Source organism: Oryctolagus cuniculus, chromosome 19, assembly GCF_051225735.1.
Source record: "Oryctolagus cuniculus isolate XC-2025 breed Fujian yellow rabbit chromosome 19, ASM5122573v1, whole genome shotgun sequence".
Lineage (NCBI taxonomy): Eukaryota > Metazoa > Chordata > Mammalia > Lagomorpha > Leporidae > Oryctolagus > Oryctolagus cuniculus.
This window is the reverse complement of record NC_142885.1, coordinates 8,741,949-8,769,213: the sequence shown is the minus strand read 5'-3', so window position 1 is coordinate 8,769,213 and position 27,265 is coordinate 8,741,949. Positions and strand designations below refer to the sequence as shown.

At 46.4% G+C, this 27,265-nt stretch overlaps 3 protein-coding genes and 1 non-coding gene across 4 annotated transcripts in view; all 4 read right to left on the bottom strand.

Moving 5' to 3' along the window:
• Window positions 1–25,272, bottom strand: part of ZSCAN25 (zinc finger and SCAN domain containing 25) — a 49,071-nt gene extending 23,799 nt beyond the window's left edge. Inside the window, exon 1 of the mRNA XM_008248913.4 lies at window positions 25,135–25,272. The gene's annotated coding sequence lies outside the window, so the exon portion shown is untranslated. The remainder of the gene's footprint in view (window positions 1–25,134) is intronic.
• Window positions 4,767–10,190, bottom strand: LOC149120336 (uncharacterized). Its single transcript, XM_089320954.1, has 2 exons — window positions 7,776–10,190; window positions 4,767–7,531 (listed from the first exon to the last, which is right to left on the bottom strand). Exons 1-2 carry the CDS (start codon window positions 8,104–8,106, stop codon window positions 7,473–7,475), a joined length of 390 nt encoding a protein of 129 aa, XP_089177080.1. The 5' UTR covers window positions 8,107–10,190; the 3' UTR covers window positions 4,767–7,472.
• On the bottom strand, window positions 10,922–26,387 carry ZNF655 (zinc finger protein 655). Its single transcript, XM_089320955.1, is given in 7 exon segments — window positions 10,922–14,463; window positions 14,974–15,057; window positions 15,060–15,077; window positions 23,392–23,518; window positions 23,907–23,980; window positions 25,135–25,297; window positions 26,249–26,387. Coding segments are annotated over 6 exon segments (1,830 nt in total). The 5' UTR covers window positions 25,271–25,297; window positions 26,249–26,387; the 3' UTR covers window positions 10,922–13,072.
• On the bottom strand, window positions 17,779–17,912 carry LOC127491510 (small nucleolar RNA SNORA51). Its single transcript, XR_007920231.1, has one exon. It is a non-coding gene; the product is annotated as a small nucleolar RNA SNORA51 (small nucleolar RNA).
• Window positions 26,388–27,265: the final 878 nt, after the last annotated feature.

Here is a 27,265-nt window from a genome sequence, read left to right as displayed (position 1 = left end):
AAAATGACTAAAATAGGGACTGGCGCTGTGGCGCAGCAGGTAAAGCTGCCGTCTGCAGTGCCAGCATCCCATATGGGCGCTGGTTCTAATCCCGTCTACTCCACTTCCGATCCAGCTCTCTGCTATTGTCTAGGATAGTAGTAGAAGACGACCCAAGTCTTTGGGCCCCTGCACCTGCGTGGGAGATCCAGAAGAAGCTCCTGGCTCCTGGCTTCAGATCAGCGCAGCTCCGGCTGTTGCAGCCATCTGGAAAGTAAACCAGCAGATGGAAAATCTCTCTCTCTCTCTCTCTCTCTAACTCTGACTTTGAAATAAATAAATAAATCTTAAAATGAAAAAAAAATAATCTTTGCCTGTGGGAAAAAGACTGAGATGTTATTTAGGTTTTGTCCATATTTATAGGGTCCCTTGCTATTAAGGCTTCCCTCACATTTTTTTCCTATTGTTCTAGGTTCCTATTGTTCTTCTCCATAACAGTTGTAGCCATACTTGAAGAGTTTTCTGCTTTATAATTAACTGATCCTCAGTCCAGGTCTGACCATCTGATAGGAAATATTAAAAAAGATAAATGTAATTAAACTCCTGATGGGAAATGGGATGACAAATGTATTCCAGAAATATTTTATTCAAAAAAGTATGAAAAAGAGTCTTGCAATCTAGGGAACAATAGAAAAAAAAAGTGTGCAGATTTGGAGAAACTAAAGTTGGGATTTATCTATGAAGTAGCTAAGCACACAGACATACCGGCTTCAGCCTGGCCCAACCCCAGCTGTTGCAAGCATTTGGGAGTAAACCAACAGATGAAAGATCTCTGTCAGGTACTTTCTCTGTGTCTGTCTCTCAAATAAGAATTAACTTTTTTTTTTTTTTAAAGAGCAGTTTATTTTGGTGCAAAAAATGATACCCATACATGTTTTGTTCATAACACACATTTTCCACAAAACCTTTGAAGACACTCTAAAAGACCGTAAGACCTGAGAGAGCAGGAGAGGACATTTTAAGAAGGCTGATAAAGTCAGTATACACACTGGCTGCTTTACAAAGCCCATCCATCAACTGCCACTACAAGCTCAAGGGTGCTCACTGAGGCCTAGAAGGGCACAGTCCAACAAAACCTCCCATGGTGACAGAAATGTGCTACGTGTGCTCTGTCCCATGCCATAGCCAAGAGCCCGTGTGGCTAATGAACACTTGAATATAGCTAGTACGACTAAGCGGAACCTTTAATTGTATTTATTTATTTTTTTTTTTAAGATTGCATTTAGACAGAGGCAGAGAGAGATCCCATTTGCTGGTTCACTCCCCAAATGCCCAAAAGGGCCAGGGCTGGACCAAACTGAAGCCAGGATCCAGCAGCTCAATCTGGGTTTTCCACATGGGTGGCAGGAATACAATTACTTGAACCAACACTGTTATCTCCCAGGGTCTGCATTAGCAGGAAGCTGGAGTCTGGAGCCAGAGCCAGGAATCTAACCCAAATATTTTGATGTGAGACATGCGCATCTTGCTTACCAAACTAAATGCCCACTCCTGTATTTAATCTTTTTTTTTTTTTTTGAAAGAGTTACAGAGAGAGGTAGAGAGAGAGAGAGAGGTCTTCCATCTACTGGTTCACTCCCCAGATGGCTGCAACGGCCAGAGTCTGCGCTGATCTGAAGCCAGGAGCTTCTTCGGAGTCTCCCATGTGGGTGCAGGGGCCCAAGGACTTGGGCCATCTTCCACTACTTTCCCAGGCCATAGCAGAGAGCTGGATAGGAAGAGGAGCAGCCGGGACCAGAACCGGCGCCCATATGGGATGCCGGCGCTTCAGGCCAGGGCTTTAACCTGCTGTACCACAGCACCAGCCCCATCCTGTATTTAATCTTAATTAACTGAAATTTAGTAACCACCTGTGGGTAGTGGCTACCCTGTTATAGAACAAATCTCTAGTGCTTTCTAAACTTGCCAAATCTGGATTCATTGAAAAACAAGCAGACAGAAGACGAAATCTCCATCAGTTCTGTCCGGTGAAGAGTAAGTGTGTACGTGCCTCCGTTTGCACTTGGGATACTTCACACAGCAATACGCTGCCCCCCGTACTTGGCTTGGGCAAATGTTGAAAGAAGGCTTTCTTCTGTGTCTCCATGCCCAAGCCCCTGCTTGTCTTCTCAGCCCTGTTTGATCTTCTTCCCCCCATAAAGCCTCCACTGCGCGGCGCAGCACCGCAGTCATTCTCTCCCACAACATGCTGACATGCTGAGGCCTGGCTGTAGAGAGGATGTGCCTTTGATTGGCCTGCCCTCAGATTTAACAGCCTCCTGGGCGTATTTGGTCCTGCAAGTCCTCTGCTCTCTCCAGGAAGCTGCAGGTGACCCTTCCCCTACAACCCTCCTCCTCTTTTTCACTCAGAACATTTCACAGGGCCCCAGCAACATGCCAGAGATGGTTCTGGGCTCTGAGATACGTTGGGAAACAAAGCAGACAACAATCCTGCCGGCTAAAACCTTTCCTTTAAGTAGGGGTTGCAGATAGTAAACTATGTGAATCACATCCTATACCAGAGTGATGAAAGTGCTATAGAGAAAAAAAAGCAAGGACCAAAGATTAGAGTGCCTATAGGGGTGGGCAGGGGTGGGGACAGGGCTGTAATTTTCAACGCCATGGTCAAAGACTCACTAGGAGAACGACATGTCAGCCAAGACTTAAGGAGATAAGGGCATCTTGGGAAAGAGCATTACACACAGGAAGAACCAGCAAGTGCAAAGGTCTTGGGTGTTGGAGGAGACCAGTGTCGCTGGAAGAAGTGAGCAAGGGGAAGAGGATTAAGAAACGAGGTCAGAGACACCGTGAGGGGATGAGAGACCACAGAACGCTGGAGGTGTCTCTCAAGAGGTTTGAGGCTCTTACTGAGTGAGATGGGAAACTCCTGGAGGGCTTTGACCAGAGGAAGAGGCGAGATCTAGTGGTTCCTCGCCAGCTGCAATGTTGGGTAGAGGATGCAGGGAGGCAAAAGGATGAGAAAGGCAATCAGCCAAGAGGCTGTCGCAAGCATTCTGGCGAGAGTGACGGGGACTTGGATGCAGGCGGTAGAGAGGAGGTGCTCGGCAGTACTCAGATCTTGAGAAATGACCATGGTCACGCCAACAGGGCTACTGACAGATACAGACAGGACACAGACAAAGGCTCCTCCCTGGGTTGAGCAGCTGGGGAGATGGTACTCCCATCTACTGAGATGAGAAGTATTTATGAACCAGCCACAGATCTGCAGTTATTTCAAAGGACATTTCCCAGAAGTTCTTGTACCAGTCTCTTAAGATCAAATGCACCTAAACCTCTCCTCTTTTTTGTTATATGAGTATTTGATATATTTTTATAACTGTTCTGTAACACTTTTCAAAGTAACAGTAGGGGAAGGATATGACAACATTAGTGCCTCCCTTCACTGCCCTCACACCCACTCAGTAAACCAGCTGCTTCTACCCACAATGCACATCCTGATCCTGTCTCTGCCTTCCCGCTGACGCTGTTAATGTCCTCGAGTCTGATCCCGATCAGTTTCAATGGGATTCGAGTGCCGACATTTCCTCACCCCATGCCATGCTAAGCAACACTGTCTGTGAGAGAGACAGAGACAAAGGTCTTCCTTCCATTGGTTCACCCCCCAAATGGCCGCTACGGCCGGAGCTGCGCCGATCCGAAGCCAGGAGCAAGGTGCTTCCTCCTGGTCTCCCATGGGGTGCAGGGCCCAAGGACTTGGGCCATACTCCACTGCCTTCCCGGGCCACAGCAGAGAGCTGGACTGGAAGAGGAGCAACCAGGACAGAATCCGACGTCCCAACCGGGACTAGAACCTGGGGTGCCGGTGCTGCAGGCGGAGGATTAGCCTAGTGAGCCGCGGCGCCGGCCACCATTGCCCCTTGATGTATGTTTAGGGGTACATGTGTGCACGCAAACACATGTCTTCTTTTTTTTGAAAGATTTTATTTGACAGGTAGAGTTACAGACAGTAAGAGAGAGAGAGACAAAGGTCTTCCTTCCGTTGGTTCACACCCCAAATGGCTACTACAGCCAGAGCTACACCGATTTGAAACCAGAGCCAGGTGCTTCTTCCTAGTCTCCCATGTGGGTGCAGGCGCCCAAGCACTTGGGCCATCCTCCACTGCTATCCCAGGCCATGGCGCCGGCCCCACACATATGTCTTTATGTGGGTCCCGTTCTGTTTACCCCTTCTCTAAATGCCTCGATCTCCAGATGTCTCCCATTTCTTTTCCTCCAACCCCACTCATTAGCTGCTTAACAACGCACCCTGTTATTTCCCAACAATTCACTAAAAGGAAGTTCTACCCCATTAAAAGAAGTTATAAATCATCGGAGGTCCCAAAGAGACTATTTGTAAAAAGCCCTCTGGGACCGGCACTGTGACGTAGCGGGTAAAGCCACTTCCTGAAATGCTGGCATCCCATATGGGCACCGGTTCTAGTCCCGGCTGCTCCACTTCTGATCCAGCTCTCTGCTATGGCCTGGGAAAGCAAGTGGAAGATGGCCCAAGTCCTCGGGCCCCTGTACCCACATTGGAGACGCAGAAGGAAGCTCCTGACTTTGGATCAGCTCAGCTTTGGCCGTCATTTGGGGCATGAACCAGCAGATGGAAAACCTCTCTCTCTCTCTGTCTCTACTTCTCTCTGTAACTCTATCTTTCAAATAAATAAAATAAATTTTAAAAAAATGTATATGTTATGGGTGGGCAATAGGATATACAGCAGAGAAACAGAAGAGTCAGATAATACTTTTTAAATAGTTTTGCTGAGTTTTTTTTTTCTTTTATTATTCATTTGAAAGGCAGACAGATATAGATCTTCCACCCACAAGTTACTCCCCAAATGCCTACAAAAAGCCAGGGATGGGCAGGCTGAAGCCAGGAGCCAATAATTCAATCTGGGTCTCCCACATGGGTACCTGAGCCATCACCTGCTGCCTCTGAGGGCGCACGTCAGCAGGAAGCGGAAATCAGGAGCGGAGCTGGCACTCAAACCAAGGCTCTGATATGGGGTCAGCATCCCAAGCAGCATCTTAACCACTGCGGCATATAAGTGCCCACCCCAATAGACACGTACAAGCCACACTTGGGATTTTCAACTTCACCCTGCATGCAAAGCATAATACAACCAATTTTATTCCAAAGCAGTTCATTCTGACAGCAGTGTGGAGGACAGCCTAGAGAGGGGGAAAAAGAAGCGGCAGCGATAGATGACACAATCAGGTTTCCCTGGTGGTGGTACGGGGGCAGGGACTGATAGGATTTGGTGACCAACTGAACATGGAGGGAAGGACTCCGGTTAACCAAGGCAGACACAGGAAGGCAGGCAGGTGTCAGAAAGGATGAGCTCAGAAACGCACCTACGAACGCCTAGGAACATCTGGTATTCAGGAGTGAGCCGGCAGCCAAGGCAACGTATGACAGTAACCAGAGAGATGAGGGAGAATGGTCTTGGGGAAAATTAGTGTTAGGAACCAGCTGGAGAAACAGGAGCAGGTAAAGGCTCTAAGAACGCAAGAAACAGACCAGGAAAAAGTGACACTTCCAAAACTAAGGAGCATTCCAAGGAGTGCTCACAAACAGAAAATACTGAGGGGTCCAGAGAGTAAGGGCTGGAAAAAAAAAAAAAAATGCGTTCAGAGTGAAGCCAGTTAACTTTCGGAAAACTGGCTTGGATGGAAGAGCAGCAGCGCCTTGCACTGAGAACTGAACAGCAGCTGAGAAAACCATCACAAGTGGTGAGAACCGGAAGCACAGGTGATCATGCCAACCGCGCCTACTGTTGAGCCATCAAGTCACATCTCCCACATCTGTGTGTTCTCTCCCTCACAGCCCTGAGTCGTCTTCAGAAGCTCCACGGAGAACCGCGCCCTGTGCAGCAGTGGGGCCACTTCCCGTGGTGCTGACATCCCACGTGAACCTCGGGATGTGTGGGGTTGGGACTGCCAAGAACACAGCAGACGATGATGCGAGCGGGGAAAGGACACAGAGGCACAGTGGTGGCTAGGGCGTCTCCAGCATGCCCCTGTGCATACACCAGTCTTGATGTGTTTATGAGGCGGCAAGATGAATGTGGCTTGTGGAGTATGTGAAGCCAGCGGGCACTTTGAGTAAGCAAGTCTTGTAGGCAGATTAACAAGGGCACTTGGAATCTTAGAAGGAACCTGGCAAGGCTTCATTCCCCTCATGTAACACCTGGTTCCTTTATTACTTTCTGTTCAAGGTCAAACTCCTGCTCTTCTAAGGCTTCCTGGGCCAATATCCAATTCGCACTGATCGCTTATAAACTTCAAGGCTGCTTACTGTCTCACAGAGTTTCATTGTTGACAATGCCAAATTAACCGTTTGTGGGTGGATCAGAGTTAGGCTTTCTCTCAATCTAGTCTCTGCACCTCATAATAATCTCCCAATGAATACTCGCTGAGCTAAACAGTAACCTGGGGAGCAAGCAACTAGCCTAGTCATTAAGACGCCTGCCTCCCACACTGGAGTCCGTGGGTTTGATTTCTGACTCTGGGTCCTGACTCCAGCTTCCAGCAGATCCTGAGAAGTACCAGTGATGGCTGCCAGACTGAGTTTCCGGTTTCCAGCTTCAGCCCTGGTCTACTCCAGCTTGTGTAGGCATTTGAAGAGTGAACCAGCAGATGGGAGCTCTGTCTCTCGCCCTTAAAAAAAAAAAAAAAAAAAAAAAAAAAAGCCCAAACCATAATTAGAAACTAAATGTGTCAAAGAAAATCCCCTTAACAAGTCATTGCCAAGTCCATGAGGTGGATTTTCTAAACCTTTGTCTCACAATTAAATAATTCAACTCCATTTTTAAAAATGACCTTATACCGGGTAATGACATGATGGCGGACTGACATAAAAAATGACATGAACAGTTTAACCGCATTTTCCACCAGCACATAGCTGTCTACTGCATTCCACAGACAAGGAAGTACTGTGGAACGTCTGTCTTGGGTAGAAAAGTGTATCTCCCTAGTGATGGAGAGTTTGCAGAGTGGACCCCCCTCTGTTCCTGGTTCTTGGAGTATGGGACACACTTCTGGGCTCACTAGTTTATTCACACAGCTTTCAGTGTTTCTCTAAACGACCAAGCAAATTAACAGGAGCCGGAGTGAGGGGGCTTTGCAGCGTTGCCGCAGGACGGCTCCACACGGAGGAAACACCAGCTACAGGCTTTATTCGCCTGCCAGAACTTCTGGTTTAAAAACACGAAAACCAAAACAGCCAGCAGTCTTGCTCCAGGACGACCCCACGTGCAAGTTTAATCTTGCCCACTGGGTCTGGGACCGCTGCTTTGAAAGAACAAATAAACTCGGAAGACAGAGGGTAAGTCAGCTAGGTCAGCTCCGCAGCCTTGCTCTTTCGAGGATCCTGCTCTGGAGGCGCGTGGACTCCAGGGACATCGTGGGCAGCTCCTCCAGGCACGGGGTCTACTCCAGCTTGTGCTGCCTCAACACCAACATCTTCTCCTAAACTCCTTCAGACCGAGACCCAAGGGACTGGCAGTCACTTCGGGAAAGGGGGGAGAGAGGACAGACATTAGAGAGATGGTGGGTGAAGCCACCCCAAAAGGCACCCCCAGACGCGGGGAGGCCAGCGTCATTCTTCCTCCAGCCAGGAAAGGTGGACGCCCTGACCCGCGCCCTTGGCCGCAGGGACGCAAGTCGCAGGGGGCCTCGCACCCCCGCCGCCCCACACCAGCAGCCCACGCCCTCCGCGTCCTCCCGCTGAGCCGCCGCCCTCGCCCACTCACCCCGGCACCGCGCCCCAGGCGCTCCGAGGCGAGGAACGGCGCGGTCTCCGCGGCAGAGGCGCGGATCCCCGGGGGTCCGCGTGCACTTCCGGGTCCCGTCTAGGCGGCTTGGAGGTCTCATCTCGATCGCAGGCTCCCGAGGGCCACGGAGGAGCGCAGTCCACAAGTCCACAGCCGGGCGGGTGTGCACGGCCTTGCCGGAGGGACTGCTCCCACTTCCCCGTCCCACCGTCCGGGAGCCCCGGGCGCCCTCCCCGTGACTCCCGCCCAGCCCTGCTTTCCTTAGCGGCCGCAGGCCGGGCTGACCCTGCAGGGCCCGCAGCGTGGACATGAAGACCAGCCTCTGCGGGGCGCTGGAGAGGGGGCGAAGATCCACACGCCTGTCAGGCCAGCAGATCCGCCACAGGCCCCTGTGATGCGGGGAGGACGGGTATTAGGGGTTTGCTGTGAAACTGAAGAGAACAGAGCCCTTAAACCAACATTCTCTCAGGGATCCTCGCAAGCCTATTTCCTGCCAGCTCAGGAGCCAGCAGCTGCACGTGCAGGCCAGGAGGCGGCATCTGAAGCCTGGCCTGCTCAAACCACGGCCGGGCCTCAAACTACCCGTGCAGGATGAAGTGCGTGTGTGCGGGGATTTGTAACTTGAGCAAATGAGAGGAAAAAAAAGACAAGACACTTTCAGTTATGCCCAAGTTGTAAATTTATAAACATAAATGAAGTACAGAAGGCTAACCATTTTTTACAAGTGAAGACAATGGGAGATGTTAGCAAAATATAGTTAAAAGTCCAGCATTTTTCACTTGTACAGGGCACTATCTGCAATCATCTTACAGTCCTGGATTGAACATCAGTTCCTCCACACACCGGTATTTTGATGCGAGTGCAAGAGGTGATGCCTTATGATGCGAATGCTAGAAGAGACAGCCGTCCGGTTGTGGACTTCAGCTGCCAGGAGCAGCTCCCGCGCAGCCCAGGACGCCTCCCATTGTGTCCAGCCACAGGAAAGCTCTCAAATCCCGGGTCCCTCCTCCAGGCTAGTCCTGCACTGCTAAACGTCTGCTCGTGAATGCCTTCTGAGATTCCACTACTTCCTATGTGAGAATTCTTCAAAAAGCTCATGAACATGGAATTAAAAGGTTAACTTTTTTGTTGTAAAGTGTTTGAAATACATGCATATTTTCATAAGACACTTTTTCATGGACTTTTTGAAGACCCTCTTACACTATAACCAGAGGTGATAATAAATCTTGGTAAAGAAAAAAAAAATCTTGGTGAAGATCCATGTCATCAGCCAAGTTCTTAGCAGCAAAATAAGAACACATCTGGGGCACGAAGAAATGGAAGCGTCAATCTAGTGATGGGAGCAGGGTGTCTTGGCAGGAGACGTGAATTTGGGAGTTTTGACTTGTTACTATGAAGTTATTTCAAGAAGGGGTATGACCAGCTCCTTAAATTAACTTCAACATATTCTCTGCTAGTATCCCAGAGAGCTCCAGGAACCTTTGGAATCAGCTGCAAACGCAACAGTGAAACACTGGGGATGTGATAAGGAACAGAGCTATGAAAGGAAAGCTCTGGATTCTCAGATGTATAGAGTACCATCACGATGCTGTGAAGCTTTGGCTCAAACAGAACTGAGTTTGAGCTAATTTGCTTTGACAAGTTACTAGTTCTTTAACGCTAACAAGTTCTTTAACTTCTCTACCCCTCACTTCCTCTACAAAATGGAGCTGGTGCCCTTAAAAGATTGTGAGAACTGAGCTTAAATATCTACATACATACATACATGTGCCTGTAGGTGGGTGGAGAGACAGTAGATAAAATTGGTGTCCCAGGCCAGCGCTGCAGCTCAATATGCTAATCCTCCACCTGCGGCGCCAGCACACCAGGTTCTAGTCCCAGTCGGGGCACCGGATTCTGTCCCAGTTGCCCCTCTTCCAGGCCAGCTCTCTGCTGTGGCCTGGGAGTGCAGTGGAGGATGGCCCAAGTGCTTGGGCCCAGCACCCCATGGGAGCGCCGGCCGCGGCGGCCATTGGAGGGTGAACCAACAGTAAAGGAAGACCTTTCTCTCTCTCTCTCTGTCCACTCTGTCAAAAAAAAAAAAAAAATTTGGTGTCCCAGGGCCAGCACTGTGGCATAGTGGGCTAAAGCCGTGGCCTGCAGCACCGGCATCCCATATGAGCACCAGTTCGTGTCCCGGCTGCTCCTCTTCTGATCCAGCTCTCTGCTATGGCCTGGGAAAGCAGAAGATGGTCCAAGTCCTTGGGTCCTTGCACCTGCATGGGAGACCCGGAGGAGGCTCCTGGCTTCTTATCAGTGCAGCTCCAGTCACTGTAGCTATCTGGGGCGTGAACCAGTAGATGGAAGACGTCTCTCTCCCTCTGTAACTCTGCCTTTCAAATAAATAAATTTTTTAAAAAATAGTATCCCCCTATTAGATTTCTTCTCTTCCCTCCCCTTTCAAGACCAAAAAGGCATTTTGGTGTAGCAGGTAAAGCAGATGCCTGCAATGCTGGCATCCCATATGGACATTGGTTCAAGTCCCCACTGCTCTACTTCTGATCCAGCTCCCTGCTAATGCACCTTGAAAAGCAGTGGAGGATCGCCCAAGTGCTTGGGGCCCCAGCACCCACATGGGAGACCCAGAAGCTCTTGGCTCCTGGCTTCAGCCTGGCCCAGCCCTGGAATGTTGTAGCCATTTGGGGAGTGAACCAGTGGATGGAAGATTCTCTTCCTCTCTCTGTAATTCTACTTTTCAAATAAATAAATCCTTAAAAAAAAAAAAAAAAAAAAAAAAGAGTAAGGGCATAAATTCCATTGAACCAATTAAACATCTGCTTAAACAGGTAAGTTGCATTATTTTGGTTTCTCACTTTTAAAAATGTGTTTTATATTCTGCCTACTTCTACTGAAACCTTGAAGGATTTACTCTTATGTACTGACAACATCCCAACTAAATAACCCTTTAAATACGATCAGTTTTTATTCCAGAGGTCTGTAGAAAAGAAAGCTTGGTATCAATACAATTAGGATGATTAACTCTTACTGTGAATCAAGTTTCAGAGGATCTGAGTTGCAGTCAGGAAGGTGATTCCAAGATTCCCAAATGCTTCTAGCTGAGGCCTTCAGATTTTCTTTGAAACAGATTGTCAGAAAATTCAAGTACACCTTTATTCAAGTGGAAGTACAAAAGAACATTCCTAAGCAAAAAGCATACATATGATTTTTACATGTTCTATTTGTGGATTAATCAATCCTGTTTCATAGTCATCAGAGGTGATTGGTGGTGTCTATAAGGTATACATGTTTGACAGAAAAAAAGTCATGCATTTTTCATTTGTTTTTATTTCAAGGTCAATTTCATTTAGATCCCTATCTTGCCCTGATTAAGATCCTGTGCTTAGGATAGGAGCAGAGTAAAATACAGTGGCAGAACTATACTAGGTTAGCCATAAGAGGCTCACAGTATGAGCAGTAAGTTTTTATATATTTGCTGAGGATTCCTAGTAAATATTAACACCTGAACTATGAAAGCCTCAACTGCTGGACAACTAGAATTTTAGTAACACTTGTTTTATTCACAAAATGCTATGAAGCTTAAGATGGAAAAATATGAATATAATAAAATGCTTTGACAACACCTAAAGAATCATGAACTCTTTTTAGGTATACAAAAGTGATCTAAACTCTCTGGAGCTAACAACATCTGTGACCACTTTTATCGCTCAAAAAAGTCATGTTCTTTTATACGGACTATAGATTCTATTAAAATACAAAAATGATGATTATACACAAAGCCCACATTTCAAACACTGTCCTGGATTGATGAAGGGAAATCAGAGAAAGGATCCAAACCACTCTCTTGAAATATTGTCTCTAGAGCTATTACATGATAGCAACATGTTTGTTGGAAGGCTGCATTCCCTTACGAAACACTCTGGTTTTTTCTCATTTATGTTCTTTGCCCTATCAACAGCAGACCTGAGCATTCTGCTGGCCTTCAATAGAAGCACATTAAGAATTCTAAACTTAGACATGCAGAATAGGCACTGAATGAATATAGACAGGCCCCAAGGAGTCTTGTTGGCTCATAGATACCCTTATTCAGTTGAAATGTTTAGTCAGCCACAAACTCAAGGAAACAGAATCCTTCATACATAAGGATGGTCTGGACGTGCAAATTCAATTCCTTTAAAAAGATGCTTTGCTTTAGGAAAGAAAACACCAGACCAGCAACATCAAGTAGGGACAGAAAATCTGCTGGTGAAAAGCTTAAAACCAGGAGGAAATCATCATTTGAAGATGCTTACAAGAATGAAAAAATCAACAGGAATCCAAGTATTGTGGCTTAAGAGCAGGCCTAAATGTCTGTTTTGGAGAGAACTTGGGCTAAGAGCAGAGAATGCTAACTGATCTACTTTCCAGAAGTTGACATGTTTTTAACATCGATGCATTAACAATATCTTAAGGAAAGTTTGAGTAAGAAGCAATTTCAGGAAAAATAAAATGTTTATAGGTCATATTAAAATAAAAATAGCTCAAAAATGAGCTCAGTAAATGAATTCTATAAATAAAATATACATAACCACTTAGAATATCTTTATATTAAATAAAATGCCATGAGAAAACTGAGTTTCATTCACCAAGTCACCCCTCTAACTAAATTCTTCTGCAATGAAAAATATTGGAATTAAACCCTAATAATTTCACATAAAAATAATCAAGAATTTTCTCTCCAATATTTAAATGGTAGGTAAAGCCCAAGATACAGTGACAATTTTTCATTTGCATTGTATCAGATTCTCATCTGGTACAGACATTCTAAGAAAGACTTGATAAAGTCCTGACAGACTGACCACATTTACTGTATTTAAATGACTTTTCTTGGGCACAGATTGATGCTGAATCACTGTTGGGTTATGACAGAATCTCTTCACACGCACACATATTTATTACATTCACAACATTTCTGCTGGCATGAATTTGATACTGAACAAGAGTTTGAATGATGACTTTTTCACACTCAGTAATGAAACCACTCCACAGTGAATTCTCCAACTGTGACCAAGATATGAAAATAGCAGGAAGAATTCACCACACTCAATAAATTCATACATTTTCTTGCTTGTATGAACTTGCAGGAGGCAATGAAGAGTTTAACAGCAAAAGCTTTCGTACAGTCATCGCAATCAGGTTTCTCTCTGGTGTGAACTCTCTGATGTGGAATAAGGGCTGAGCTATGAGTGAGGGGATTCACCACATTCAGTACACACATGATTTCTCCCAGGAGTGAACTCTCAGATGTTGAAAGGGGTCTGAACTTGAGTAAATGTCTTCCCACGTTCATTACATTCATAAGGTTTCTCTTTGGTATGGATTCTTTGATGTTGAACCAGGTGTGATCTCTGACTGATGTTCTCTTCCCAGGCATCACAATCAAAGGTTTTTTCTCTGGTAAGGACTTCTTGTTGCAGGGTAAGATCTGAACTGTAACTAAGACTTTCCTCATAATCATTACATTCATATGACTTCTCCTTCCTATGTGTCTTGTGATGCTCAATAAGGCATGAGGTTTGACTGAAAGCTTTTCCACACTCATTACATTCATGTGGCTTTTCTCTTGCATGAATTCTTTGATGCTGAATAAGATGTGAATTCAATCTGAAGTCTTTTCCACACTCATTGCATGTATACGGCTTTTCTCTGAAATGAATTCCTTGATGTTTAGCATAGGCTAACTCACTTTCATTATACTCATAGGATTTTTCTTGATGATGGATTCTCTGATGTTCTATTAGGTATGAAGTATGACAGAAGTCACTGCCACACACTGTACATTTACAGGGCATCTCTCTGTGAATTCTCTGATGTTGAGTAAGGTGTACACTACGACTAAAGACTCTTTCACAGCTGTTACATTTGTAAGATTTGGCTCTGGAGTGACTTTTCTTATGCTGAGTGATATCAGAGCTCTGCCTACAAGATTTATCTGACACTTCACAGGATTTATCAGATACTTCACATTTATAGGGTTTTTCTCTAGCGTGTATTCTTTTATGTCGACTAAGACTTGAGCTCTGACTAAAAGATTTTTCACATTCTTTACACTTGTAGGGTTTCTCTCTAGTATGGATTCTCTGATGTCGAGTAAGGGCTGAGCTCTGATGGAAGGTTTTCCCACATTCATCACATTTATAGGATTTCTCAGTAGTAGGAATGTTCTCCCACTTACTAAAGTGGGAAATGTCCATTAAGCTTTCTTTATAGTCACTATGAAAACTCTGTGCTTGACTTACATGTTCATGTTTATCAGCAGTTGAGTTCTGGTTGAAGTCTGTGTCGTATTTATTGTCATCAACATTTTGTATTCTAAGAACTCTCTGATCTGTATCAAGGGTGGAGTCCAGACTGAAGCTTTTTTCTGGGTCATTACATTCATTGTTCTTCTCACTGGTGAGGGTTTTCTTGCTGATTGTTATTTGCCTAAATTCTTTCTCCAGGAAGAGAAATTTCCTTAGGATTTCTTGAAGCCTTTCTAATCTGTCCTCAGACTTATACACTTCTCTAGTCTCAGGCACGTGGGCAATATCCTGTTTGAGTCTTCCTACTCTTGTTTTGTATGAATGTACTTCTTCCGAAATGTTCTGCTTAGGAATCAACAGCTTGTTTTCTTCTGTGGTCTCTCCATCTGATACAATATATAAATAGAAAATGCAAATGTAATCTGTACCCTGTGCTTAGAAAAAGTAAACCCGAAAGGAAAAATCTAAATAATGCAGCATCAACAAGGCTAAAAGAAGTTTAAATACTCTGGAAAAAAAAAAAAAAAAACAGGCGCAAAATCTCAACAGCCAATGGAAAGGCATGAACAGGAGCAGTGAGGTAGGAAATGATTCAGAGTGTGGCAGAAACAGGGCATGGTCAGCGGTATAAGATAACCAGTCAAGGTGCTTCAAAAGAGAAATAGTTCAAAAGAATTTTATTTCAGCAGTTTCAACAGGGACCTAGAACAACTTGTGCATAAGGAGCTAAGTAAATGGAAAAGGGTCAACCTAAACTGCAGGGACAACGCAGGAGCTCTCCATTCTGGTACAGGCAGAGCTCTTCACCCTGAGTGCCAAAGCAGACACAGCTTGGTTCAACAATTGGACTTCACTTGCCGACTAATTTCATCTGATTGATTCTGCCTTACTCTCACCTGAGTAGTCCTCTCTTAAGACTTCTCTATTCTTAGTTTCCAGATCAAAGACCTGTAGATCTTGTTCCAGCTGGGAGATCCCACAGGCTTGGAAATTGGAAATCCTGCTCACAAAGAAGGAAATAGGATATGGCAGTGTATCCCAAAATGTCACACCACACTTTCTCTTTTAACTTAATGATAAATAGGGAGAGAAGGTAAATTCTGAGAAGACATTGATTAAAATGGCCTGGAGCCTTTTGTAGTAAGAGAAATGATTGTAGTGTTTAGATATGTATTTGGTCTTGCTTCTTCTATTGCATTTTTCAATAAACTTAAAAAAAATAAAAAATAAATAAAATGGCCTGCAGTGAGGAAGGTAAAGATCTTCAACAAGGAGCTCAGATTTCTGTTAAGGGGCAAATTAATAACTTGAAGCAGAAAAATTCATTTAAACACCATTCACAAGAGAAATTATGCATGGGTGTCTTCACAAAAGTTATTACCACTCTCCAACTGAGTCTGAAAATCAATATCTGTATTAGATCTGGTCTTCAAGTACTAACAGGGAGGTAGGTCATTAACATAATGTGAAGGGACCAAAAAAAGGTGAAACCCAAGCACCTGTTGCATGGTGAGCTAAACTGTAGCAACAGCATCAGTTAAGACAATGAATATTCCAAGGACAAATCTCAAGAAACACTCAGTTTCAGTGCACATGAGGAAACATAATGTGACACATCCCTATCCATAAGACACTTACACTCATTTCTTTGACAAGCACCCATGAAGTGCCTCCTGTGTACAAAGTAGGCAAAGGAGGAAAGCCCAAGCAAAAGGTCCATCCCCTCGAGGACCTCACATAACTGCAGACAGCTATAAACCATGAACTGAAACAGTACAGCTAGGAAAGGGCAATAAACGTGCATCCACACTTAAAATGGCCTTTCCACGGCTTGCATTATGAACAGGCGGGATCCATTCTCTTTTAATGCCACAGCAATAGATAGTGTGCTTCTGAGGGGACAGAGTGTCAGATGGCAGTTTTGTATGTGAGGAGTCCAGACAGTTTCTAGAAGCACACATGCAAGGTTTCCCTCAAGCCCATCACTTCCAAAAAGTTTTCTCAGGGCAGGCATTTGGCCCCATGATTAAGACATCTATATTCCATACTAGCATGCCTGGGTTTGAGTTCCTGCCCAGCACTTGATTCCACCTTATCTACTAATTTAAACCCTGGGAGGCAGCAGCAGATGCTGAAGTAATTAGGCCCTGTCCCTGTCATCTACCTGGGAGACCTGGACTGAGTTCCCAGCTCCCACGCTCTGCCACGCCCAGCCCTCACCATTCCATACATTTGGGGAGTTAGTCAGTGTGGGACTGGGGCCAGTCGCAATCTTTTTCTCCCTCTCAAAAAAAAAATTTGTTCTCCATTCAATGTCCCCTTATCATTACCTGACAAGTCACCATATAACGGCATTTATAGATTTATTTTTAAAATGTTTCAGATATTATCATCTCTACTTGATTTATAAACTCTTTGGCAGCTAGACTATATATCTTGTATCAGCCACTTACCAAATTCCAACTTTGTGCCCCCATGTAAACACTGACAGGTACTCAATTTTAAAAGGACAATGGGAGGCCAACACTGCGGGGTAGTGGGTAAAGCCACTGCCTGCAGCGCCAGCATCTGAGCCCTGGCTGCTCCTCTTCCAGTTCAGCTCTCCGCTATGGCCTGGGAAAGCGGGGGAATATGGCCAAGTCTTTTGGCTGTGGGAAACGTGTAGGAAGCTCCTGACTCCCGATTGGCTCAGCTCCGGCTGTTGCAGCCACTTGGGGAGTAAACCAGCGGATGAAAGACCTCCCTCTCTCTCTCTGTGCCTCTGCCTTTCAAATCGGCTAAGCTCCAGCTGTTGCAGCCATTTGGGGAGTGAACCAGCGGATGGAAGAACTCTATGTCTCTCTGTAACTCTTTCAAATAAATAAATCTTCAAAAAAAAAAAGATAACATGGGGGGGTCGGCACTGCGGCATAGTAGGTTAAGCCTCTGCCTGTGGTGCTGGCATCCCATTGGGTGCCAGCTGGAATCCAGCTACTCCACTTCCAATCAAGCTCCATGCTAATGGCCTGGGAAAGCAGTGGAAGATGGCCCAAGTGCTTGGGCCCCTGCACCCACGTGGGAGACCTGGAAAGAAACTTCTGGCTCCTGCCTTAGGATCGACTTAGCTCCAGCCATTGTAGCCATTGGGGGAGTGAGCCAGTAGATGGAAGATCTCCCTCTCTGTTACCCTGTCTCTCAAATAAACAGATCTTTAATTAAAAAAAAAAAAAAAAAGTAATGTAGGAAAGTATAAAAGAAAACACCTAATAGGCAGCTAGTGATGAGAATGCAGTTTAGAAGACAGAAGAGAGTTTCAGATTAAGGGTTAAAAATCACCTATATTATTAAAATATTAAGGTTTACTATGAACTTAGGTACAAAGTACCAAGCCAAGAGTTTTACAAGTTTTCGCCCTCACCATAACACAGACAGATAGGAACAAACATGAATACTAAGATTCAGAGAGATCCAATAATTTCCCAAAGTCGTTACTGGTGAACCTAAGATTCAAACTCGGTGCTATTTCAGAACTCAGACTTTAAACAATCTTCTAGAAAAAAAGACTGAACTGAATCTTCCAAAATACAGACATGCAGAGAAGTATACTGACAACAGGGGACAAGGTAGAAATAAAAAAAAAAAAATTCGTTAGATTAAAAAGTGGATGGTCAGGAATACTGAGGATTTAGTCATAGAAGTCTTTTTCTTTTTTTCCCTCAACTCCTTGTCCCCCCATTCACAATACAGCCCAGGCATGATGAGGCCTGAGCTGAGGTGTACATGGGGAAGGCCTGCTCTGCCTCCTCTTTCTATACAGTCAGTGTAAGAACACAGCCTGTGGTAAGCACCGGAGGCCGCCATGAAAATCTTAATGAAATTCAAAGGAATCTAAGGGGCTGGTGCTGTGGTATTAGCAGGTAAAGCTGCCACCTACAGTGCCAGCATCCCACATGGGCGCCAGTTCAAGTCCTGACTGCTCCACTGCCAATCCAACTCTCTGCCATGGCCTGGGAAAGCAGTAGAAGATGGCTCCAAGTCCTTGGGTCCCTGCACCCATGTGAGACCCAGAAGAAGCTCCTGGCTTTGGATCAGCCCAGCTCCAGCCATTGTGGCCATCTGGAGAGTGAACCAGTGGATGGAAGACTTCTCTCTCTCTCTGTCTCTGCCTTTCAAATAATAAATAAATCTTTAAAAATAAAAGGAATCTAAGAGATCATTTAGTATCAAAGAAATGTAAATCTCTTTAGAACAAAAATTGAAACCACTAGTAACAGTCTGATCAATATCCAATTTAAAGAAATTCTACTATAAAGAAATAATCTGCCGGCACCACGGCTCAATAGGCTAATCCTCCGCCTGCGGTGCCGGCACACCCGGTTCTAGTCCCGGTCGGGGCGCCGGATTCTGTCCCGGTTGCCCCTCTTCCAGGCCAGCTCTCTGCTGTGGCCAGGGAGTGCAGTGGAGGATGGCCCAAGTCCTTGGGCTCTGCACCTGCATGGGAGACCAGGAGAAGCACCTGGCTCCTGGCTTCAGATCAGCGCGGTGCACCGGCCACAGTGGCCATTGGGAGATGAACCAATGGAAAAGGAAGACCTTTCTCTGTCTCTCTCACTGTCCACAATGCCTGTCCAAAAAAAAAAAAAAAAAAAAAAAAGGTATAATCTGATCACACTTAATATCTGGTCTATAGCTCTTATCACTTGCTGTCCTTCCCAAGATATTTAGGTAACTAACTCAAGTCAGGCACTTATATCCATAACCCAATTTAATCCTTGGCACAACCCAAAAAAGCCTTAGGTTTTACAGATGAAGAAAATGTCAGATCAAATAATTTGTTCAACATATTAGTCAATGAGTACAGCCCCACTCTGTAATCTTTCTTTTTTTTTTTTTTTTTTTTGACAGGCAGAGTGGACAGTGAGAGAGAGAGACAGAGAGAAAGGTCTTCCTTTGCCGTTGGTTCACCCTCCAATGGCCGCCGCGGCCGGTGCGCTGCGGCTGGCGCACCGCGCTGATCCGATGGCAGGAGCCAGGAGCCAGGTGCTTTTCCTGGTCTCCCATGGGGTGCAGGGCCCAAGCACCTGGGCCATCCTCCACTGCACTCCCTGGCCACAGCAGAGGGCTGGCCTGGAAGAGGGGCAACCGGGACAGAATCCGGCGCCCCGACCGGGACTAGAACCCGGTGTGCCGGCACCGCTAGGCGGAGGATTAGCCTAGTGAGCCGCGGCGCCGGCCCCCCACTCTGTAATCTTTCTAATCTATCATACTGTCAACTAAAGCATTAATGGCAGGTTTTCTTCCCACTGAGCTGAATGACTGTTTTCAAAATTTAACTCAAAATTCTATGCTTTCAAAGTATGCACTTATGGAGTAGATGCTATGATGCAGTGGTCAAAGCTGCCAACTGTGACGTCAACATCTAGTATCAGAGCGCCAGTTCCAACCTCCACTCCATTTCCATTCTAGCTTCCTGCTAATGCATCCGGAAAGCAGAGGCAGACACTGGCCCTGGTCTTTGGGTTCCTGCCACCCATGCAGGAAGACCTCGATGGAGATTCTGGCTCCTGGCTCCTGCCTGGCCCAGTCCCAGCTCTTGCAGGCATGTGGAGAGTGACCCAGTGGATGGAAGTTCTGTGTTTATCCCTCTGTCACTTCATATTTCAAATAAATATCTTTTATACTCGCTTTAAATTTTTTCTATTTAAAATTAAAATTAGTTTTTTATTCAAATCTTTGATTCTATTTAAATCTTGAGTTTTCTGATTATTCTAATAGTCTTTTAAAATAGCATTTAAAATTTATCTTATTATTTGGTTTGTTGTTTTTACTAGAGTTTTTACAAGATTTTAGTCACCCGAAAGCTTCATGCTTTTCTTCCTGGTCCTTAATAAATACACAAATAAAATCTCACCTCCACAACAGCATTCTTTTGTAGACACCTGCTATAGTGGAATGTATATTTAGACAGTTTTATTTCTTCTTGAATGCATGTTGTTTATGGTTCCAAAATGTACAAACTGGCCTCTCTGTTCAATTTATCATGGTTATTTTGAATTTTTCTTGTCATCAGAGTACAACCTATCAAAAACATAAGAAACTCTTTATATGGTTGGAATTTTGTCCACAAAATAGTGGAAAAGAGCATGGAAAAAAAAGAGTGGAAAAGGGTTTCAGAGACAGATTCGGGTTCCAAGCCTATCATTTAACTTCTCTGCCTATTTCCTCAGAAATAAAATAGTATCATCTACTCACAGGGTTGTGGTAAGGACTAAATAAGAGATACACACATAGTATTCAGTAACATACTGGCTGATCAGCACATAGTAAATGCCACACTACAGAAAACTGTGGAAACATACTATTGTCCTCCAAGATATCAAGTTCAAAAAGCACAAGATATATACCTAACATTCCCAATCTATCAACCCACTAATCATCAACTAGAATTGATAAGCTAATTGCTAGTACCATCATCTAACAGGGCACCTACCACACCGACCCATGTGAGATCTGGCACTAAGTCACAGCTACCTTCCCTTGGTTACAACACTCAAGCAGGTTACTCAATTATCATGACTAGAATATTCTTTGAAAACTGGATAATGAAAACTATGTGTTGCCGACTTTTGTACTCAGCTGTTTATACAGTATATATTGACTGCTTTCTAGTGGAAGCCAATTCACCAGAGTCCTGATGTCTGTGATAAACATGATTCAAGGCTACTGCCATGCGGAAAAGATATAAAACAGAAAGTGAGGCTGCTACATCAGGGACTGAGTTAAAAAGCCTTTATTTTACAACCCCAAACAGTAAGTTAAATCAATACATGTATAAGCTTACTTTCAGGTGCAGTCTGCTGAACTCACAAGTATTAAAATGATTTCCCAAGGACTAGAAAAATTAATTGCTAAGGAGATGCTACTGACTAGGTCACAAAAACAAGCTGAATAGGAGAGTTTCTTCGTATGTGCCTGATGTGTGTGAGCATGTATGTATGTCCTGTGTGTGCAGACAAAACAGAGGAAATGGGAAAAAGTCCAGTTTCATACCAGGCTGTGCTGTGAGACTACTACAAAGTTTTTACTCCAAAAAGTAGACAGGTGTAGCTGTTTGAAATTCTGTAATTAGGTAAAATGAACAATAGTTTACAATTTTATATATATGTATATATATCAGTGTACAGTTTACAAAATTAAATATACATTCATACATTTTTGTGCCCTGAAATAAAAGAATTTAACTTTTTGCCTTCCCATTTCCCCCTCCGTCAAGGACAGTGCTAAGGTACCATAAATCCATCAATCTGTAGAGCACCAGAGAGAATCCAGGGGAGGAAGGCATGACCCTGAAGAGTGTCAGAGGGATTTCAAGGAAGGAGAAAACTATGATGTGAAACATGAGGAAAGCCCAGGGGACCACAGGAGGGTCAGGTCGTGTTTGCTACAGAAAAGGAGGGGCACACCACATGTTTCACATTCCAAAATAACAAGAAAGATCATAACTGAAGACCTGGAGCTGAACTCTGTGGTTTCTCAGAACACAAGCAGATGACCACCAACTGCAGTTTCTGAACTGGGTTCATAACGTACCTGGTTGCAATGGAGGTTTCTTTGGCTCCTTATATTAGAAATTTAACAAAGGTCATTTAAGGAACTGAAATTTTACATGGTAGTGGCATCCTGGGGAGCATCTATTCCATCAATCAAGTTTAATATCTTACAATCGTGGAAAAGGAGTTTCCGAGGAGGGACGAACAATATCGATGGGAAGCCGATACTTGGACCATCTCTTGGAGATTCCTGCTGTAAGGACTGCAAGTGTTTCTCCAGAGAAAGCACTTGCCTGGGTATGACTCAGGGCCGGGCAGGAATTCACACTATGAAGCCGGGTGGTGGGAAGACGGAGAAGTATGCCTACAAAGATCAAAGAGCCAGGAATAGAAAACACACACTAAAAACCTTCTCTGAGGGCAAGAGAAGAACTTGTGAATCCTGAATGCAATCAGGGAGACAAAGCAACACCCTGGATGCTACTAGCATAGGCAAAGCAGGAAAAAAGTGTAAATACAAATACCCACATGAAAAGGGATGAGAAAAAAGGCCAAAAAAAGAGAAAAGTGAAAAAAAGAACAATGCTCACATCAAGGGGGCTTCGAAACCCCCGACTGACACTTCTTGACAGCACTACAGACCCTGATCCAAGCTGCCTAACAGTGCTGTTCAAAATAACAAAGGAGAGATCAGTGTAAGAATTTACCCCGGGCTGGCGTTCAAGGCACAAGGGGTAAAGCTGCAGCCTGCAGAGCCGGCATTCCATTTGGACCAGGTCTGAGTCCCCACTGCTCCACTTCTGATCCAGCTCTCTGCTATGGTCTGAGAAAGCAGTGGAAGATGGCCAAATGCTTCGGCCCCGGAACCCATGCCCCTGGCTTCAGATCAGCCCAACCCATTTCTCTCTCTCTCTCTCTGAGAAGGAGAATTGCCCATTTGCGTTAGAGTAACAGACTGCTGCTGCCCGAGGGATTACCATCTAGGTGCCTCACTGAGGTGTACTCACATTGAGTCAAGTCCTTACATGCTCAGAGATGAACATGGGGATCTCAACAGGTACAACAACAAGGATTTTTGTCTGCTCAACAATTTGAGTCTACCTTTAAAAAAAGGCATTTCTGGGGGCCGCCACCTGCGGTGCCAGCATCCCACGTGGGCACCGGTTCGAGGCCTGGCTGCTCCACTTCCAATCCAGCTCTTTGCTATGGCCTGGGAAAGCAGTAGAAGATGACCCAAGTCTTTGGGCCCCTGCATCCGCATGGGAAGACCCGGAGGAAGCTCCTGGCTCCAGATTGGCGCAGCTCTAGCCGTTGCGGCCAGTTGGGGAGTGAACCAGCAGATGAAGAACCTCTCTTTCTCTCTGCCTCTTCTTCTCTCTCTGTGTAACTCTGACTTTCAAACAAATAAATAAATCTTTAAAAAAAAAAAAGGCACTTCTTCTCCTTAGGAAAATGGGAAATTCTCAAGCTACTGGGGCAGTGAAAGACAGGGAAGGTTGAGAACTTAGGCAAAGCACAAGCAAGGTTCCCTTTGCTAAGAAGGAACAGGATGTCCCACAAAACTAGGGAACATGAACTGAAAATCAGCAGAACATCTCTTCTCAACACTCCCAATGCAACTTTACCTACCCTTCCCAGAGATGACCTTAAAGACAGAGGATTTAGAGATTCTAAGACCTGAAATTTGAGCCACACCCTAACAACCTCCTCAGAGACCTCTCACCGACTCAAAAAAGCAAAGAAATCGATATAGGTAAATTGGATAATAAGGAAGATGGTCCTTACCCAACGAGACCACGTTCCCATAATTCTCTAACATCACTTCTCTGTAGAGGTCCCTCTGAACAGGGTCCAGGCATCCCCATTCCTCTCGAGTTAGGTGCACAGCCACATCCTCGAATGTCACAAACTCCTGAAATAACACATTCTGGCTGCTCTGGGGAATGAGGCCACTGTAACACCATGGCCAGAGAATGAAGAAGATGATAGGGTATCCAGTGTGCATTTATGTCGGGGAGATGGGAGAACAGATTAGAACCGAGAGAATAAATCCCACAACCCTTAAAAATCAAGTAAGTGCCCATCACAGAACCATGGACAAAGGAAGAAGCAACAAGCTTGCTCGTGGTGCTGGGGAGATGGGAAGGGGTTTGTGTGAAGTCCGGGTCTCTGAAGAAGAGCAGTACCCCAAAGGGGGTCTGCTACTGAAAAAACTTCCAGGCAAGGTTTGCAGATGGGATTGGGAGAGACCACACTTAACGAGCAGTTCCTGAGGAGAGGTGGAGGGTGCCTCAGCTCACCTGGTACAGTGCAGCTGCCTGGTCTCCTGGGCTTCCCTCGTGGGGAAGAGCAGGCACCTGGGGGACAGGTGGCGCTGAGGGAGGAGAAAGGAGAGTGAGAGCAGCCCCTCCCCAGGGCTCCCTTTCAGAAGAGGCCGCTCCAGCCCAAGAGGTCAACAGGATCCTCCTCCACATCAACACGCTAGTAAACCCAACAAACATTTCTCAGGCACTGGGTGTGTCTGCTCCGCTCCTGCTCACCACGTCCAGGCCCTACTTATGCAGGTTTAGACTTGCGATGCAGGCTCTCATTACGAAATCTCATCTCCACCTCATTCTCATGACGTGCCGTTCCCCTCACAGGAAAATGAACACAGCGTAAACACTCGTGGTGACTTCTCCAGGGCCACGGTACTTTAGGAGATGTCTGACCCCTTTGCAGACACTGTTCTACAAACTCCATAAAGGCGTTCTCTCATAAATGGGCCCTGTCTCGACAACCAGTATGCAAAGCTCCCAGGAGTCTCCACAACCTTTCCCACACGTTTGCAGGGGTCCACAGCACCCTGCACTCTGGGGTACTCCATCTGTGTTGCTGACACACAAGTTATTTAAGGTGCTGGCCATAAGCAATCTACAACCCAGTTCTTACAAGACAGAGGAAGAAAATTACAGACCAACCATCCAAAAACTGACTGTAGAGTCAATGTAGGATATGTATGCATTCCCAAGGGCATTGTGTGCTCAACCAAGGAGTTAACTGGTTGCTTTCTTAACCAAAATACATTAGTCACTAATGCTGTGGTCACAACAGAGTGGCAGGCGGCAAAGCATGTAAAGCACACAAAGTCACCAAGGAAAGAACCAGAGTGAAAGGCAGGCGGGAGGGCAGGGAAAGGCCTTGAATGAAGAGGAAATGAGAGCCAGGCAAGGACTGAGACAGGTAGCGAAAGCAGCAAGCCTTAGAAATCACTTTGGCTGTGGTAACCAAGATGAAATGAAGGTTGCCTGAAGAAAAAATAGCCAGAGGGGAGCAAGTGGCTACCGCTCTGCTTCTTAAAGCAAAACGCGCTGTCCTTAACAGACAGGCCCAGACCAGGAGACAAGCAGCCGCTCCGGCCCTCCCTTCCCGTCCTCCCTCGAGGGGCCGCCATCATCTTCTCGGAGTTCCCGGCCTTTCTCGTAACAAGCCCAGGAGCCCCTCTCACAATCCCCACTTTTCTGGCCGGAAGTGTTGCCTCTGCCTTACCCCCAGTGAGTCCCTGCTCCATGTCGGTGTCCTGCGCGAACGGAGGCTCCGGGGACAGATACTCAGACTGGTTCTCCAAAGAATGAAACTGGACCCTTGGAGATTCTGCTGCTTGCTGGGGCGGTATTTCCTCCATCCCTATTCCGGAGGGCAATCACCATCACTGTGGGGGGAGATCAGGATAAGTTACTGTCAGGAGTTCAACTATCCCATCATTTTATAGTCTCACGACCGAGCCATCTATTTCCCATCCAGCAAATACTCTACAGAAACTAGCTGATGAGGATTAACCACCTGAAACAGACAACAGAAAGATGGATAGTATTCAAATACGTAAAAGCCAAATCATATGATCCAAATACGCAAATGCATTTGACCTCCACTAATTTCAAGTTGGGGTATCAAGAGAAAAAAAAACAACCACCCCCACATAGTACCATTTAATCATGTAAAAGTTTCCTGCGAGATTTTCAAATGTTTAAAAATTGACCACCTTTCAAGGTTCGAGCCTCCACCCAGAGAAACGTGCCAGTTCCGATTACTCATTGTTTTTCCGAAGCAGGCCCCTGAGGAACTAGTAGGTAATTGCTAACAGCCCTCTTTAAAAAATCACTAAATGCGCTTAACGAATAACAAAACCGCTTCGGGGGTGGGGGTCGGAACCCTCGCAGACTCAGCCGAGCTGGGCCGGCCGCCCCCTCCCCCCACAAACCTGCGAGAGAAACGCAGGGAGAACGCTGCGGTCCGCACAGGTTTGACGGGTGCCCTTCACACCCAAGGACGTACGGCAGGGCTCCGGCCTCCCCGCCCAACCCTCCGCCAGGGCCCTCGGAGCTCGGGCCGCGCTGCCCCCACCCACTTCCCCTTTACAGGCAGGCGCGGTCCCCGAAGGGCGAGGCAGGCCTCACGGACCCGGCTCACCCCGGGCCTCGGTCACCGGGTCCTGACGCGGGGCCCTGGTCCGCAGGGCGTCGGGGCGAAGCAGGGCCCCTCGCACCGGGCCACGGGAACCGCCGCCGTCGGCCGTGCCGGGACGCTTCTTCCTCCTCCTCCTGAGGAGGTGAAGCAGGGGGCCGGCCCACCCGCGACCGAAACCCGGCTTCGGGGAACTCACCCGAGCAGAGGGGAGGACCCAGAGGCTGTCGCGTCGCAAACACACTGGCTCCTACGCCGCCTCAGCCTGCCTATGACCGCTCTAGACTGCCCGGAGGACCGCGCTTCTCTGTGGCACTTCCGGGTGGAGGAGGGCGGGCTCTGGGGGAGGGCCCCGGATGAGGCTTGGGCTACAAGCCCCGGATGGGGCTCGGGGCTAGGCCTGTGGCTGGGCCACTCTAGTTCCACGCCAATTTTTTTTTTTTTTTTTTTTTTTTTTTTTTTTTTTTTTTTTAAGATTGATTTTATTTGGCTGGCGCCGCGGCTCACTAGGCTAATCCTCTGCCTTGCAGCGCCGGCACACCGGGTTCTAGTCCCGGTCAGGGCGCCGGATTCTGTCCCGGTTGCCCCTCTTCCAGGCCAGCTCTCTGCTGTGGCCCGGGAGTGCAGTGGAGGATGGCCCAAGTGCTTGGGCCCTGCACCCCATGGGAGACCAGGAGAAGCACCTGGCTCCTGGCTCCTGCCATCGGATCAGCGCGGTGCGCCGGCCACATCGCGCCAGCCGCGGCGGCCATTGGAGGGTGAACCAACGGCAAAGGAAGACCTTTCTCTCTGTCTCTCTCTCTTTCACTGTCCACTCTGCCTGTCAAAAAAAAAAAAAAAAAAAAAAAGATTTATTTTATTTATTTGGAAAACAGAATTACAGAGAGAAGTAGAAACAGAGAGGTCTTCCATCTGCTGGTTCACTCCCAAATGACCACTGGCTCACATCACAAATGCCCTCACCAGCTGGGGCTGGAACAGGGCGAAGCCAAGAGCCAGGAGCATCTTCTGGGTCTCCCACGTGGGTGCAGGGACCCAAGAACTTGAGTCATCTTCCACTGCCTTCCCAGGCCATTAGCCGGGGAGCTGGATCAGAAGTAGAGCAGCCAGGACTTGAACCAGCAGCCACGTGGGATGCTGGCGCTGCAGGCAGCAGCTTAACCCATCATGCCAGAAGCCTGTCCCCTCCCATAAGCTCTCTAAACTCTCTTCATAT